The sequence below is a fragment of the Dendropsophus ebraccatus genome, chromosome 7 (assembly GCF_027789765.1).
Source record: "Dendropsophus ebraccatus isolate aDenEbr1 chromosome 7, aDenEbr1.pat, whole genome shotgun sequence".
NCBI lineage: Eukaryota > Metazoa > Chordata > Amphibia > Anura > Hylidae > Dendropsophus > Dendropsophus ebraccatus.
Window position 1 is genome coordinate 101,621,628 of NC_091460.1, and position 18,067 is coordinate 101,639,694.

The window sequence follows — 18,067 nt, forward strand, 5'->3', positions numbered from 1 at the left end:
TATGCTACCTCTGTTTTATGATTCCCTGTGTTCTCTCTGCCATTCTGTTCTTTTGGGTAGTTCATATGCCTACCTCTGTTTTAACCAGGCTGTTGTCCAGAATTTGGCAGAATGGTGCAATTAGGCAGCCATACATGCTGCCCCTGCTGTGTCCTGTCCATTTCCGTTGTGTTTCCATCATTTTCTGAGGTTGACAGGTTTTCACACGACCTTCCCTCTACCAAACTTGGGTCCCCTGCAAAAATGCTCGCATTTCCCATTGACTTCAATGGGATTCATTACTCGAAACAAGCACTCGAGTATCGGGAGATATTGATCTCCAGTAACGAGCACCCAAGCATTTTATTACTCACTCATCACTATTCCTTATTCACTCAGAAGTCGCCCCAGGATCATGTAGGACTTTAGGGAGAAGCTTCTGAGCCAGTGTGATAAATAACCCCCCTCATATCTGACTGGCCATCTATAATGGAGTCGGAGTCAGTTATGATAAAATTCAGGGGTCGGAGTCGGAGCTGCGGCTTACCGACTCCACAGCCCTTAATCAAACTAGGAATCTGCAACTGGAATCTCAAAAAGAGCAATTTGGGTTTTTGTGACATACAGACTGTTAAGTCAAGCTAACAGCAGTTTGGTTTTTAGCCCCTTAGGTCATTATGATTTACCAGTATGTATGTGCGTTCTGTCCACTCCATACCCCGAGGCTTTCTGCAGGTAATTAACTTTTTTAATGCCCCTGTCATAACTGAAAGCAATTTTTTTACACAGAGTAAATTTGTGTCATTGGTGACAAAGTGGGTTGGATCGGCTCCCCGCAACAAGTCATTAGAAGCTGATGTATGTACAGCATAGGTCGGGTGGGACAGTATGACGCAGGCCCAGGAGCCAAGTCTGCATCATAACTGGTAAATACCAGTTTCTATGTGTAGCCAGCACTTAGTATTGAACCCAGTATTGAACCACATTGAGGAGTACTCTGATGCTGTTCATCAATAATGATTGCAGCAACCAAACAGATAAAAAAGACAAATTTGGTCAGCTCTCCTAGAACACCATTCACACTATGCAGGAGCACGTTGCTATGGCTGAAATTTCAAACACACAAAAACACAAAAATGCAAAAGCTCACCGCAATGGCAAGATACAGACCTAATACAGACATGGAAATAGTTAAAAGCAGCCCCCCCAAAACTACTAAAAAAAATTCCCACAAAAATAATGAGGCTCTTGGTTACCATTTGCAAACAGTGTAAACCACCCCACTAACGATAAGGTGGCCCCATGCCGGGGTGGACCCTACACTGTACTCTGACCTCTCCATGGCATATAATAAGCCTATGCTCTGGGCATGCAAGATCCATCTTATACTGACACCTGGGTTGGAAGGGTGGAGTGCACGACCAAGTTGAGGCAGCAACTCCTCTCATCCACCCATCCCCCCCCCCCCCCCCCCCCTGTCTGGAACACAGAAAAAAAAAAGACAAATTTGGTCAGCTCGCCTAGAACACCATTCATACTAGGCTGGAGCATGTTGCTATGGCTAAAATTGCAAACACAAAAATGCAACAGCTCACCGATATGGCAAGATACAGACCCACTACACTACCGACATGAAAATTGTTAAAAGCAGCCCCCCCACCTATTGGTGATCTTCTCATAAAGCCTACATGAAGATTGCTGATCCGACAGGATGGAGGTAAGGAAAACTCCTCCATCTATCAGTGCAAGTGTTCGGGACTGTCACTGATTTTCACAGATGGCTCCCTGACGTCCTGCTCAGCCAATCAGTGCGCTGTCCCGCCGCAGCCACTGATTGGCTGAGCGGGATGTCAGGGAGCCGAGAGCCACAGAAGCAGGCCGGAGAGCGGACAGGTAAAGTATTCACCTTTCAGTGGTGGGTTAAGGGTGGTGGTGCTTTACATACATTCAAGTCATAGACGTCAATTCTTTGAGCGGAAAGCGACTGAAGAGGAGTCACGCGAGTCATCCCCTAGAGACACTGTGTGACAGGCGGGATTCCATGCCTGTCACACAAAGCTCCACCATTATGTCTGCCTAATTTTATGGTCACACTGAGTAATACAGGCGGAATTCCACTGCGGAGCTCTGTGTGACAGACGTGGAATCCCACCTGCCTCAGTGTCACACAGTGTTTCTATAGGATGGCTCGTGCATCTCCGCTCCCGCTGATCTCTACTCAAAGACAGTGGCGGAACTACCGCCATAGCAGCAGTAGCCGTTGCTATGGTGCCCGCCTCATCAAGGGGCCCGGCCGGCAGGTCAGCCTGGGTGATGTCCTCTGGTTAGCCGTTAAGGACGTTTGTCCTGAAACCAGCTAAACAGGGGAGAATAGTTTGCGCATAGAAGCCGGCCCACAGCCACTCACACAGGGCCCGGCATCACTGTCACCTGTACAGAGCATAGAGAGGAGGAGATAACGATCCGTGCTCCCCCTCCTTCTCTCCCCCGGTCACTGTGCGGCAGTGCTGATTGGGGGAGAGACTCCTCTTCTTCTTCAGCAGCTTCTGCTATCTGCCTGCACGGAGGATTCTGTGACTTCCTGTGACGGATGGATGACCTCTGACCCTTTCCTGCCGGACCTCAGACAGTGACAACTCCTTGTGTAAGTATATTCTGTCACTGATAAGGGGGGAGGGCAGGGGGATCATGGTGGCTCCTTACACACAACTATTGTCAGCAGCATAAGTGTGGGGTTTTACTTCTACAGGAGTTGTGACAGTGAAGGACTACAACTCCCAATGTGGCCTGCTGTCTGTGCCCCCCACCCCCCAAAAACTCAACTGAGGCACAGACTGCATAGAGAGACCACACTGGGAGTTGTAGTCCCACACAGTCTATGTACAAAGCTACCCTTTGACTGCAGCTCCTGCAGAACTGAAAAGCTCATCCCTATGCATAATAATAGTCTTTCATGTATATGAATAGTCCCATTTTACTTATTTTTTGTAAATAGGGAGGGGGGAGGGGATAAAAATCGTAAAAGATAAATAATCATTTTTGGGATCACCACATGTGGAAACCTCCAATGTATGGAAATAGATCCGTATGGATCCTGTGTGGTGATCATCGTACTCAGGACCAGAATTATTATATATATTTTTTAATGGCCATATCAAATCCAAATCCAAATCAAATAAAATAAGAAGAGACTTAAAATTTTCATCTACCCCAAAATGGTACTATGGCAGTGTTATCCAGTCACAGTATGGCGGTATTGGTAAGGTCTGGTATGGCGGTGTTATCCAGTCACAGTATGGCGGTATTGGTAAGGTCTGGTATAGCGGTGTTATCCAGTCACAATATGGTGGTATCAGGTCTGGTATGATGGTATTATCTAGTCACAGTATGGCGGTATCAGGTCTGGTATGGCGGTGTTATCAAGTGACAGTATGGCAGTATCAGGTCTGGTATGACAGTGTTATCCAGTCACAGTATGGCGGTATTGGTGAGGTCTGGTATGGCGGTGTTATCCAGTCACAATATGGCGGTGTCAGGTCTGGTATGATGGTATTATCTAGTCACAGTATGGCAGTATCAGGTCTGGTATGGCGGTGTTATCAAGTCACAGTATGGCAATATCAGGTCTGGTATGACAGTATTATCCAGTCACAGTATGGCGGTATCGGTAAGGTCTGGTATGGCAGTTGTAGCCAGTCACAATATGGCGGTATCAGGTCTGGTATGACAGTGTTATCCAGTCATAGTATGGCGGTATTGGTAAGGTCTGGTATGGCGGTGCTATCCAGTCACAGTATGGTGGTATCAGGTCTGGTATGATGGTATTATCTAGTCACAGTATGGCAGTATCAGGTCTGGTATGGCGGTGTTATTCAGTCACAATATAGCAGTATCAGGTCTGGTATGGCAGATTCATCCAGTCACAGTATGGTAAAATTGTTCAGGTCTGTTATAGCGGAGTTATCCAGTCACAGTATGGTGGTATCAGACCTGGTATGGCAGTGTTAAATGTGTATTGTTTGAAGCTGTTACCTACCAGTCCTGTGATGGGATGGCTACAGACAATATGCAGATCATGTAGAAAAAAAAGATTCAGACAATGCATGTGGCAAAAACCATGCATCCATTTCTTCCCCAGAAGTCCTGTGCTGTTACCAGGATTAATGGACATACGGCTGTTGGGTACTTGATGGGGGTTTGGTTGGAGTTGCATATGGTGACGCAAATTTGGGAACATAGTCAAAGACTAATCAATTATCAATGTGATTGTTTATAATGTAGTAAATCATGATGATAATTGGTGAGTGAAAAGGGAACATCTTCAGGTTTAGTGCCGGAGCGATAAATACGGCCCTAGACATAGGTGTACGTGTGCAGGTGCCCTTTGCTCTGCCGTACTTGCATGTACACTTGGGGAGGGGGGGGGGCAGAGTCAGAGCTCCAGGCACCGTTATAGAGGACTGACCGGGGGTGTGTGGGGGGCCCCATTGGAAAGTTTGCTATGGGGCCCAGCTATTTCTAGTTACGCCCCTGCTCAAAGAGTTGACTTATTAATAAGTCAATTCTTTGAGCGGAGAGCGACTAAAGCAGAGGTGTGCGAGCCATCCCATAAAGACACTGTGTGATACTGACGCAGGCGGGATTCCACGTCTGTCACACAGAGCTCCGCCGCAGAATTCCGCCTGTATTACTCATTTTTTACTCAATTTTACAGAATTCCGCATGCATTACTCATTTTTTTTTTTTTTTTCATTTATTATTTAATTTATTTTTTTATTTATTCATTTTTTTAAACCTAAAGTAGAAACACATTTCTACACAAAGGAGGAATAAAACAGTTTAACAACATAAAAAGAAAGCTAGTACTCCATCATGCAATGCAGGGCGTTTTTTTTTTTTTTAGCACAGTAGAGGAACTAAAAGCAGTTCTTCACAAATAAAACTAACAACACTCAGCTGTCTATTGCAGTAAGCATAAATTGAAACTTTTGACACAAGAAAGTTTCCTTTTCATCAGAATGTTATTTTATGTGTAATCATCACAAAAAAAACTAACAAAAGAAAAACGAAATGATGAAATATAGCATAAATAGCACAATAGTAATGGTGTATTGTGTACAGTATTGTTTACTGAAAGTGATGCAATATTAGAAAAAAAATGCAAGGGTTTAAAAAAGGCACAGTCAATAAAATACAAAAAAAAAAAATTTCTTGCTTCTCATCAGTTTTGATTAGATAAACATATGTCATCAAGTAAAAAGCTACACAAATTAACCATAACATTAAATCCACCTACCCAACATTGTGCCCCCTCTCATTTTCCCCTCTGTGATTAAAACAAATGTAACTGCTTAACTCCTTAACAACCAAGGGCATAAATGTACGCCCTGGCGTCGTTAGGTAGTTCAGAGGGGGGCCGCGCGGCAACTCCGCTTTGCTATTTGCAGCCCGGGACCGCAGCTATTAGCGGGCATGGTCCGATTGCCGTGCCCGCTAATTAGCTTTTTAAATGCAGCTGTCAAACTTTTTCGTTCCCCAGTGGTCTAGTGGGGGTGATCATGGTCGCGGAGGAGTGATCCCCACAATTTTACCTGGCTGGGGTCTGCTCCATAATGGCGCTGATCCCGGCTCGGCATTCTATTGCTTTAGGCTGCAGCAAGTAATTTGGCTCATTTAACAATGGACAAGCCTTTCTCAAGCCATACGCCAAGTGGCTTGAGAAAGGCTAGTCCATTGTTAAACGAGCCAAAACGCGTTGCCTAATAAAAATTGATCTTGCTATTACCTGTGGACTCGAATTCGAGTAACCGCACTAAGTGTATAGCGGATTTTACATAGACTGACTTATGCATCTGCGCTATCTAAACCTAAGGGGTTCTTTTGGAGGATCTGTCAGTCCTGCTGATACTGGATCCAACAAACCCTGCTGCATACATCCCATTACTGGATTCTCTCTCTGTCAATCATCCTCTCTGAGCATGCTGGCAGGCAGAGGGTGGCGACTAGACATGGACGGTGATCCGCCCAGATTACTACCTCCCTACCTCTGCCTGCCATGTGACCTGCTAATAAAACCTCTTTTTCTCCGGTATAAAGCTTCTGCTGCAGCCACAGCTGATACGTGCCGCGTGCTGCTCAGGAGCTGTATACAGTGCTCCAGGGAACTATATCAGCCCAATTGTGCTTGTTGGTTCCCTTTAAAACAAAAACCTCGCCTGATCATATCTTTTGTGCGGCAGTAAAATATATTGCTATCGGCCAGACATCTCACCGTGGCCAATAGCAATATATTTCAATGCCTGCACAAACAATGCAGTGTACCTACAGTGTACCTTCTGAGGGCCCTGCCAATGAGCGCCATTCTAAGAAATCAGTGGTCCCCTGCGTTGCTGCACGGCCCCATATCGGGCAGTGTAAGAGGGCCCTTACTGGGATTGGGGTGTGCAGGGGTATTGTATGTGAGCTGGTGGGGTTTGACTGCCAGGGCTGCTTTTTTAATCCCAGTCCAGCCCTGCCTCCAAGTCTATTATATGGTATACCTGTGCCAAGCAGAGACTAACCCTTGTACCCAGCTCGAGAGATTCTTGTGAAGTGTGTATCTATGTCTATCTTATTTCAACCAGCGAGAAGCTTAATATATTTGTCTAATATTATTACTGAGAAAAACGTAAAACAGACAATTGCACTGTAATGGACTGTATTGGAGAAAAGACTCCAGGATTTTCACAGTAAACAGTTGTTCCTGTTTAACCCCCAGACGACCAAGGACGTACCGGTTTGTCCTGAGCTATGAAGCGCGCTCCTGTCACTTACCGATCGGGAACCCCACAGTGTGATTGCGGGGGTCCTGATCGTTAAAACGGACCACCGGAGGTCTCTCACCTGCCTCTGTGCGGTCCGATCGGCGCTCTGGTCACTGAGCCCGTACAGGCAGATAACACTGATAACACTGATCAATGCTATGCCTATGGCATAGCAATGATCGGTGTATACAATCAAAGTAATCAATGTACAAGTCCCCCAAAGGGACTTAAAATGTATTAAAAAAATTTAAATCACTAACACACTACCCCAAAACCCCTTCCCCATTATATAAATAAAACATAAAAAAATAAATAAATAAACATATAATATACCGTAGCGTGCGTAATTGTCCGATCTATTAAAATATAACAAGTGTCATTGCGAATGGTGAACGGCGTAGACGAAAAGAGGGAACAAAGTTCGCGGATTACCGATTTTATGTTACATTATATATATATAAAAAATAATGTGATTTTATTCTGCAATAAAAATTTCAACGACAGTGACACTTTAACCCTTTGAGGACCAGGCCCAAAATGACCCAGTGGACCGCGCAAATTTTGATCTTTGCGCTTTTGTTTTTCCCTCCTCCCCTTCTAAGAGCTCTAGCACTTTCAGTTTTTACAGGAATAGTTGTACTTTGTAATGGCGTCTTTTATTTTACCATAACATATATGACGGAATCCCAAATATATTATTTATGAAGATATAAATTGGTGAAATCGTAAAAGAATGCAATATGGTAACGTTTGGTGGGTTCCTGTGTCTACGTAATGCACTATATGTTAAAAGCGACATGATACTATTACTCTATAGGTCAGTCCGAACACAACCATATGCAGGTTTACACAGATTCTCTAATGTTATTTTTTTTTATTTTTATGAAATCCTTTTTTTTGGCAATTAATTATTAATAAAATGGGCCTATTGTGACGCTTATAATGGTTTTATTTTTTCACCTATGGGGCTGTATGGGGTGTTATTTTTTCCGCCATGATCTCTAGTTTTTAGTAATACCATATTTGTTAAGATCGGCCGTTTTGATCACTTTTTATAAAAAAAATTTCTATATATAATGTAACATAAACTCGGTAATCCGCGCACTTCTTTCCCTCTTTTTGTCTACGCCGTTCACCGTTCGCAAGGACGCTTGTTATATTTCATTAGATCGGACAATTACGCACGCTACGGTATATTATATGTTTATTTTTTATTTTTATATGTTTTATTTATATAATGGGAAAGGGGGTGATTTAAACTTTTATTGGAGGAGGGGTTTTGGGGCAGTGTGTTAGTGATCTTAACTTTTTTTTTTTTTCTACATTTTAAGTCCCTTTGGGGGACTTGTACATACAATACTTTCATTTTCATCACTGATCATTGCTATGCCATAGGCATAGCATTGGTCAGTGTTATCGGCGCTCTGCTCATTGAGCCTGCCTATCGGACCGCGCGGAGGCAGGTGAGAGACCTCCGGTGGTCCGTTTTAACGATTAGGACCCCGGCAGTCACACTGCGGGGGTCCCAATCGGTAAATGACAGGGGTATCACTTAAACACCCTGGCCGCGCGATCGATGCAGCGTATCATTAACAGTGAGGTGTCGGCTGCTGATTGCAGCCGGCCCCCACCTGCTATTAAGCGCACTCTGCTCTGGACGTACCGGTACGTCCAGGGTCGTCTGGGCACAGACTTCCAGGACGTACCGGTACGTCCTAGGTCGTCTAGGGCAGTGATTTTCAACCAGTGTGCCGCATGGTCGGGTGTGCCGCAGGGAAAGTTCCCCAAACTATGGTGCCCCTGTGTTTTGTTCCCCGGCAATGCACAGCGATCAGTGGCGGATTATAATATGGGCGGTTGCGTGGTGCGCTGCGGAGGGCCGTGATGCACGCATCCAATCAACGTGTGCACTACGGCCCACCGCAGCACACCACGCTCCCGGTCTCCGCTGATTGGAGGAGCACGTGCGGGCCCTACGGGTGGCCAGTAGGTGAGGCGGACAGCAGCGACGACCATCTCAGAGGAAGTGAGTAGGAAGGAGGGGAGAGAAACCTGGGGATGGGGGAGAGAAACAGTGGAGAGAAGCAGGGGGGAAGAAGTTTGGTGGAGAGAAGTATGGTGGAGAGAAGCACAGGAGAGAAGTATGGTGGAGAGAAGCACAGGAGAGAAGCATGGGGGAGAGAAGCACAGGAGAGAAGCATGGGGGAGAGAAGCACAGGAGAGAAGCAGGGGGGAGAAGTATGGTGGAGAGAAGCACAGGAGAGAAGCACAGGAGAGAAGCATGGGGGAGAGAAGCACAGAAGAGAAGCAGGGGGGAGAAGTATGGTGGAGAGAAGCACAGGAGAGAAGCATGGGGGAGAGAAGCACAGGAGAGAAGCACAAGAGAGAAGCATGGGGGAGAAAAGCACAGGAAAGAAGCATGGGGAGAGAAGCACAGGAGGGAAGCATGAGGGAGAGTAGCACAGGAGAGAAGCAGGGGGGAGAAGTATGGTGGAGAGAAGCACAGGAGAGAAGCATGGGGGAGAGAAGGACAGGAGAGAAGCAGGGGGAGAAGTATGGTGGAGAGAAGCATGGGGGAGAGAAGCACAGGAGAGAAGCATGGGGGAGAGAAGCACAGAAGAGAAGCAGGGGGGAGAAGTATGGTGGAGAGAAGCACAGGAGAGAATCACAGGAGAGAAGCATGGGGGAGAAAAGCACAGGAAAGAAGCATGGGGAGAGAAGCACAGGAGGGAAGCATGAGGGAGAGTAGCACAGGAGAGAAGCAGGGGGGAGAAGTATGGTGGAGAGAAGCACAGGAGAGAAGCAGAGGAGAGAAGCATGGGGGAGAGAAGGACAGGAGAGAAGCAGGGGGAGAAGTATGGTGGAGAGAAGCACAGCAGAGAAGCATGGGGGAGAAGTATGGTGGAGAGAAGCACAGGAGAGAAGCATGGGGGAGAGAAGCACAGGTGAGAAGCATGGGGGAGAAGTATGGTGGAGAGAAGCACAGGAGAGAAGCACAGGGGGGAGAAGAAAACAGGCCCAGCTATCACACTGAGTATAAATACATTTAGAATCTATATTATTAACTATATGTATAATATGTACTGTTTTAGTGTCATTTTGTGCCATTTTGGTTGGTGGTGTGCCCCGGTATTTTTTAAGTATAAAAAGTGTGCCGCAGCTCAAAAAAGGTTGAAAATCACTGGTCTAGGGGTTAAGTTACCCGATACTCTGCTTACTACCTACACCTGCACTATAGAACTGTCCTATTCAAAAAGTGTGTGTTGGTATACTCACAGGTGGGCACATACCACTCCTGGCCACTGTGACAAGTGCCTCGGTGGGACATCATACTGCCCAGCAAACCACCATCTGGCTACCCTGGGTTACCACTGAATCACTTGACGAAATAGTACAAATTAATAGAAGAAAAAAAAAACCTCAAAGAAATTAAGTTAAATAATAAAACAATGGAGCCCTTCCTGAGAACCATACGCAAACGTGCTGGCATTCTGGGGGTGCAGGTGGGGGACATGGGGGAGAGAAGCCGGGGGTCAATACATGTTTTGTAGTCCTTCCATTTTCTGTCAGTGGTGAAAAGCCACTGAAGTGAGGACTATTGGTAATAACATTATATTAGAAAGTTATATATCTTGGGGTGACAGTTTTATTTAAATACAATTTTCTCATACTGAAGTACCTCTTTAATATCTTGCTGCCCCTGGGGATGGTGTCCACCCTCTGCTCTTCCTTTAGATTCAAATGGACGTCCAACACAAAAAAATACAGGGCATCACATTGTATCTCCAATTCTACCTGGCCCTTGTCAGCAGAACTGAAAGTTCTTACTGACCCACAATCGTCAGGCACATGAAGGGTGGCCCAGCTCACACACTTTCTATGCACACTCGCCCCTGTGTCGCAATTCCCCACATCTTAAATGTACCTTGAGGTACTGTGCGACGGCAATATACAGCTACGCCACACCTTGTCTCTCCTCTATTCTGTCTCTGCCTGAACTGGGAAGACCTCCAACTCACCTTGACTCCTGCTCAGAGGACCAAAATTCTCTCCCTTACCCACCAAAGCTTGGTGATCTCATGATTTTAAGAGGCAGGTTACAAGATATTGTCTCGGTGAAATCAGATGTTAGACTGCATGCGATCTGGCCCAAGGTGGACCCAACTTGTTGGAGGTGTGGGGCGGCAGAAGGCTCCTTTTTCCATATCTTTTGGTCATGCCTAGTTCTCTCGCCTTCTGGGATAAGGTGATGGAGGTCACCTGATGGTTCATAGGACTCAATGTTGAGCTCATTCCGCTTTTTTCCTCCTTCGTCACAGCGAGATCTCAAAGTACAGGCCTTCTTGCTTTGCTTTCTGGCAACACAGGCTTGTATACCTTTCTACTGGAAACATACGGTCCCACCCCTAATTTCCCTGTGGGTCACCAAAATAAATGAGCTCATGAAAATGGAAGACTCTTTCCTCTCCTTTCCCCCTGCTTCTGATGTCTTTATTCTCCCCTCCTCTCTCGTGCCCTTGGCACTTGTCTCTTTCTTGTCTCTCATCCACCTCTTTTCTGTTTTTGGAGTGTGTAAACACTCCCAGTTGCGATTATTCCCTTGTTCTGTGTAGTTTGGTGGAAAAGATGGCGGGGACCAGTGGAGGGATTTCTCCACGACACTTTAAGTTCTTTACTTAAGCCATGGCGACAGCCGCACATGTGATGTTTGTTGTCCATTGATGCCTTATCTTTGACCATTTATTTGGTTCTACCGTATTGTACCAAATGTATACACTACTCCTGTGAGTTTGTTTGGGGTGTGCCTAACCCCTCTTCTTGGTTCCTCTCTGTCCGAAAATTTTTGTTGATAAAGAATTTATGAAGAAAAAAAAAATTACTGGCAGTTGGGGCTTTCTTTTTTCCCATTGATAAAAAATGTGGTGGTTTGGATTTTGGTTTGACATATTTTGGAAAGTATAGTCAATGCAAAATTTGCACACAAACTTCCTCATTTTGAGGAATAAATAGAAGGGACTGCAGGTTCTGTGGAGCAAGGTCACATAACAAAAGAGCTGCCATCAAGTGTGATCAGTTGCTTTAGTTGCAGCAGATTTAAAAATGAGAGGGCAGTTTTTGGCTGTGATTTTCCTGGTGGCCCTGCAGTTCTGGATTCAAGATGTAGCCGGTGAGTAGATCATTACATTTCCTATAAGAATCTGGGAACTTTTAACTTATACTTTTAAAGCAAGGTAATAAAACAAACACATTTTAGACAAATTTCAGACAGCAGTTTTATGTTATATATTGATATAATAAACTTTTTTTTTCTTTTTGATGCTACTATCCTCATTTTAAAATATTTACTTTTTTACACCAGCCACTGGGTACAGTTAGCTAATATTTCCTGTTTCTGAAACTTTGTTATATAAACTAGGACAATTGAGCAGAGCCATCTCATTAATCGCAGCTCTATTGTACTTCTGAAGGGTCTGTATGCTTAGGGTCCATTTACGCAGAAAGATTATATGACAGATTATCTGCTAAAGATTTGAAGCCAAAGCCAGGAATGGATTTAATAAGAGGAGAAATCTCAGGCTTTCCTTTATGACCTGATCACTGTTTATAGACTGTTCCTGGCTTTGGCTTCAAATCTTTGCCATATAATCTGTGAGAAAATCTTTCTGTGTAAATGGACCCTTAGTGGCAGAAAAATAGACATTACAGTTGGATGCTGAGCATCATCACCTGATAGCACTCAAAAAGTTTAAATGTTTGTTTTAATGTCCATAGGCTGCATTCACGCGTTCCGTGAAGTTGTTCGTGTGCATAGATCCGTGCACAGGGACAAATGTATAGCCCATTGCTTTGTATTGGGCTATTCACTTGTTCAATGTTTTCGCGGATCTCCAATCCGTTCCGTTTAAAAATAGAACATGTCATAACTCGGAACGGAAGCACGAATCTGATTGTACATAGAAATCATTGCGATCCGTGTCTTTCACGGATGTACACAAATATGACATCCGTGTTCATCTGTGAAAAACACGGATGTGATGTAATCAATGTAATTTAAAATGCTTTAAAACAGATCCGTGTAAAAAAGGGACACAGATGACAAAACGGACTGTTTTGCATGGATCACGGAGGTAGATAGCGGACCACAATCACGGACCAGGAAAAACACTGAACGTGTGAATGCAGCCTTAGTCACCAAATTCATGCTTGTTTACAAATATATAAGTAATACTTCCAAAACCTCTTAATTACAAGAACAATGCACAACCCTTCCCCAAGTGCTTCCTACTACCCTGCAACACTTCTATTTTTTACTATATTCAATACTATGTGTTCACACATAGTATTTTGATCAGTATTTATGTCAGTCTTTTGGTCAGTATTTGCAGCCAAAATCAGGAGTGAAATGGACAGAGACAATTTATAATGGAAAGTTTTGCACAGCTTCTGTGTTTTCAACCCACTCCTGGTTTTCATTGAAAAAAGAATGAGCAAAAGACTGACGGAAATACTATGTATGAACCTAGCCTTAAATTGTTATGGGTAATGAACCTGCATTCCAGGTGTAAATACTCATATTTGTTTGTTAGTATTTGATGCCACATTTACAAGTTAACATATTTATACATTTAAAAACTTCACATATGATTTCAGGTGCAATCGAAAAGCCTCCGCCAGTTAGGAAATGTCTTTGCTATAGAACAAGACTGGAACCTATTCCAAAATCTGCCATTACGAAGATTGTACTAATGCCTCCAGGAGATAAATGTCCAAAGTTGGAGGCTATGTAAGTATTTACACTTGTATATTATCTATAGTATAAGTAAAAACTAATAAAAGTTTACATTTTGTATTATTCAGCTTTTTATTAATGCCTAAAACTCAAAATCCCTCAAACTCAGTTTCTTCATGTGTGTATAACAAGCAAATGTCAAAATTCTGTGTTCACACAATAGGGGGGATTTATCTAGACGGATCTTTACCCTGTCCCTATGCTCCATGCTAGATTTCTACTATGATTTACGCCTATTTGCAGGAGTGCCTCAGGCATACGGGGTGTGCACTGGAAAAAGTTGCAAGCTACAACTTTTTGCAGTCTGCGTCCCTGTGCAGGAATCATAAGTCCCCCCCCCCCTCCAATGTGACCACAAATTCCTCAAAACTGCAGAGATTTGTGATAAAACTTGTGGCCACAAGATATGAACCCAGCCTTGGGGGTCATTGATCTACACCTTAGTTAGTGTGGTGGTATAGAGTATATTAGAATATTAAAAGCAGTACTCCAAAGGGAAAAAAAAATAATCAACTGGTTTCACAATGATATACAGCTATGTAAATTACTATTTAAAAATTTCCAGTACTTATCAGCTGCTGTATGTGCTACAGAAAGAGGTGTATTGCTTTGAGTGTGACACAGTGCTTTCTGCTGCCACCTCTGTCTGTGTCAGGAACTTTCCAAAACAGTAGGAAACCCCATAAACACCTCTACTGCTCTGGACAGTTACTGACAGACAGAAGTGGTAGCCAAACACGGCTGACTTCCTGCAGGACATACAGCAGCTGATAAGTACCGGCTTGAAATTTTTTAAGTAGAAGTAATTTACAAATCTGTATAACTTTCTGACACCAGCTGCTTATCTGGTATAGGCTGCGTTCACACTACGTATATTTCAGTCAGTATTGCAACCAAAACCAGGAGTAGATTAAAAACACAGAAAGGATCTGTTCACACAATGTTGAAATTGAGTGGATGGCCGCCATATAACAGTAAATAACGGCCATTATTTCAATATAACAGCCGTTGTTTTAAAATAACAGCAAATATTTGCCATTAAATGGCGTCCATCCACTCAATTTCAACATTGTGTGAACAGATCCTTTCTGTGTTTTTAATCCACTCCTGGTTTTGGTTGCAATACTGACTGAAATATACTGACTGAAATATACATATACTGACTGAAATATACGTAGTGTGAACGCAGCCTAAAACACTATGTTTCTGGCCATACAGCAGCTTGTGTACAACAGTGTACCAGTTGTACACAATATATTTAGCGCCAAGACAGGAGACTAACTCGAGGCTTGTGGAAGCCATTAAAAATCTGTGGCAGGTTTAATTGTCCTGCTCATAAAGTTATAATGTATTCATGTGTAGCCCTGAGAGAGTATCTGACATAACTGTGTATATCTTTTTATTTTGGTTTATAGCATAACTACAAAGAAAAAACATATGATATGTGTGGATCCAGAAGCAAAGTGGTTTAAAAACCTGTTACCTAATATAAAACTGTAAGTACATAGTTTAAATGGCTGCTGTCATTACCACTAAATACCGGTAAATCAGCAGGGGAGGTGATATACTGCATCTTTGCAATTTACTTCATTTATTTTTTTGCCTGTTTTCTGTATCAATATATGTTCGGCCACTAAGTGTCTCTCTCGCTGTAAAACTGCAGTAAAGCCTCCATCACTAAGGCCATTTGGTCTTTACTAAAGATAAAAAGAGACCAAATGCAGGAAGTGCTGTCAGTTTTACTTCTGCTCTGCACGGACTGGCCCTGTGAAGATGAATGCTGATTGGCTGATTTTTTTTTTTATATATATACACTAATACCTTGGTTTTCGAACGCTTTGGAACTCGAACTGCTTGGTATTCAAACGAAAATTTACCCAAAAGTAGTGTTTGGAATTCAAACTTTGCTCGGTTTTTGAACGTTTTTCTAACGTTTTTGCGAGCGTGGATGGTGGGTTTTACCTGGCGAGTTAAGCAGCGGTGAGGCTTCACATACAGTACAGTGCTGTATAAAACTGCTGGAGTGCATATACAGTGCAGTAGTAGTACAGTCAGTGCACCACCATCTCCCATACATTATAGTGCTTGGATAGGGGGGACGCTATACAGTAAAGGATGGGTGAGGAGTTGGTGTCTACTGTACTATAATTGCTGGTTCTGATGAACATTTCTTATGTTTAATGTCCTGTACAGTATAGTGCTGTTCTGTACTTTACTGTAGTGATTATACTGAGGACTTATCAGTGTAATAAATGAGCATTGTAGATAATTATTGGTGGCTGCTGGAACCAATTAATCACATTTACATTATTTCCTATGGGAAGACACTGCTCGGTTCTCAAACTGCTTGGTTCTCAAACTGCCTTCCGGAACCAATTAAGTTCGAGAACCAAGGTACCACTGTATATGTGACAGGTACACTTCCGTAATGAGCACACTACGGAATATCAGTTGAGACTTTAAGCGGATTGTGCATGTTGCCCTTTAATTCAATCATTTTCCACTGCATGATGATATTAAGTCCTGGAAAAACAATGTGATCAGCAGACAAACAAGTATTGATTACTGGGCCTATTACACGGATATCAGCCTATGACAATGATAATTATATTGGGTCTTTTAAGGATCTCTAAAACTGTTATTAGTGAGTATGTTCCCACAACGGAATACGCACAGAAACTTCTGATATTCGGGCAGACAGCGGAATTTCTTTGGGCAGAAAAGAATTCCCCAGCAAATATCATAGAGTCTATGGGATGGGCCGAATTTCAAGCGGAAGCCGCAGGCTGGCGTGTTATGGAATGGGAACATACCCTAACTCGCTACTTACAGTTTTAGGGATCCTTAACAGACCCATTATAATTATCATTGTCGTAATCTGATATTGCTGTGTGTACTAGGCCCAGCATTCAACACTTGTTTGTCAACTGATCATATGTTTTTCTAGGACTTAATATCATCATGTAGTTGACAATGATGAAATTAAAGGGCAACATGCAAAATCTAATGATCATTCATTCAGCCCTGCCATGCAGAATAATTAAGCTATAGAAAAACAAGTCAATCCATCTAAAAGGGCTTAAACAAATCAAAGCACACCCCAAGAATATGCCTCTTCTACCTATTAATAGACCTGCACAAGGACAATGAAGATACCATGAAAAGTAGCTTATGATGCACACATACCACAGGTAGAGAACATAGAATCTAAAAGCCATTCTCTATCTAAACCAGATCCACAATGTTGAATACCAATATCTACATTTGCTATACAACTGCTAAATCATAAACTTAGAACTATGTATTTATTTTCCATTGCTTTTATAACACCAAGATAATCTTTAGCATCATACAGAGATTGCCAACATTGACAATGGTCCCTATCCCAACCTAATGTCTTAATATAGACACTAGAACCATTTAAATATAGAACATACTAACTTCATGTAGATGTTTCCTTTAGGAGAATTTAAATCCTTAAAGGCAATCATGCTAATCAATGGGTCACAATGCTGGATAGTGTGGAAGATAGTGGTAAAGCTATAGGAGGTTCACAGGTTGCAGTCATACCCAAACTTTGAAGCCTGAAGAGGCCCAAAGGCCCCTCTGCCACATACTAAGACACCAATATTAGAAATTGTGCATGGGCCCTATTATATATTCTGCACTGTGGATCAAGAACTTCTAGTTGCATTTGTACAATGACAGAAAAGTTAAATGATGGAAATAATTTTATTTAACCACTTAAATAGTGGAACTGGTTGACTAACCACTTTGTATTTGGCCTAATCATTATGTCTCACCTGTTTATACTGTTAATAATAAATATCTATGCCCTAAATACTTTCATATTTTTGTTTGAATTATCCATTTTGCAGACTACCGAAACAAAAGTAGGCGACACAAGCAAAACTACTGAAGGCACAAGGACTTTATTATGCAATTTTTTCTCTCTACAAGAAATAAGTAGAATTTCTGTGGGCAACAAATACTGTAAACTACTACTGGCATAAAAAGTTACTGGCAACTTTCTTTGTTATTCTTGATTGCTGTTACAAGCACTGGAACCCTAGGCAAAAATTGGTATTTAAAACCGAAATGTCATCATTATTATTATTATTATTATTGCGTAATAATATGTTAAATATTTGTAAGTTACAATTTTACAGATCTTAAAGTAATTTCAATAAAACTTTTCCTACTTTTATGCCTTTGTTTTTTGTGCCTCAAAATTTAGAACTTTTAAAACATAAAATTATTTCTTCACTAAACATACTTCGTAATGGCAGCAACTTATTTCTTCTTTTAATAGAGTTAGATTATAGGATGAACTTTATGGCAAAGTTTGAGGTAGGTGGAAAGTGGTAAAAATTATTTTAATGATTTAAAGGGGTACTCTAGCGAAAAACTTTTTCCCAGTAATTGAAACACATTACAAAGTTATATAACTTATATTACTTTGTAATATATTATATTACTTATATTACTTTGTAAT

At 42.5% G+C, this 18,067-nt stretch overlaps 1 protein-coding gene across 3 annotated transcripts; it reads left to right on the forward strand.

The window, feature by feature from the left end:
- Positions 1-1,809: 1,809 nt before the first annotated feature.
- LOC138796929 (C-X-C motif chemokine 13-like) lies at positions 1,810-17,779 on the forward strand. 3 transcript variants are annotated; one of them, XM_069976675.1, is made up of 4 exons: positions 1,810-1,872; positions 13,434-13,566; positions 14,988-15,068; positions 17,451-17,779. In XM_069976675.1, exons 1-4 carry the CDS (start codon positions 1,827-1,829, stop codon positions 17,467-17,469), a joined length of 279 nt encoding a protein of 92 aa, XP_069832776.1. In that variant the 5' UTR covers positions 1,810-1,826; the 3' UTR covers positions 17,470-17,779. The 3 variants fall into 3 exon arrangements, 2 of the variants coding, with proteins under 2 accessions (XP_069832776.1, XP_069832775.1); XR_011363852.1 differs by lacking the exon at positions 1,810-1,872 and adding an exon at positions 2,264-2,623; XM_069976674.1 differs by lacking the exon at positions 1,810-1,872 and adding an exon at positions 11,830-11,949.
- Positions 17,780-18,067: the final 288 nt, after the last annotated feature.

What these genes read in the sequence shown, in the direction of transcription:
- LOC138796929 (XM_069976674.1), top strand. Translation starts at nt 11,883, where the DNA reads ATGAGAGGGCAGTTTTTGGCTGTGATTTTCCTGGTGGCCCTGCAGTTC. An exon ending in CTGGATTCAAGATGTAGCCG is followed by an intron (nt 11,950 to 13,433) that starts GTGAGTAGATCA and finishes ATATGATTTCAG; the next exon opens with GTGCAATCGAAAAGCCTCCG. An exon ending in TGTCCAAAGTTGGAGGCTAT is followed by an intron (nt 13,567 to 14,987) that starts GTAAGTATTTAC and finishes TTTGGTTTATAG; the next exon opens with CATAACTACAAAGAAAAAAC.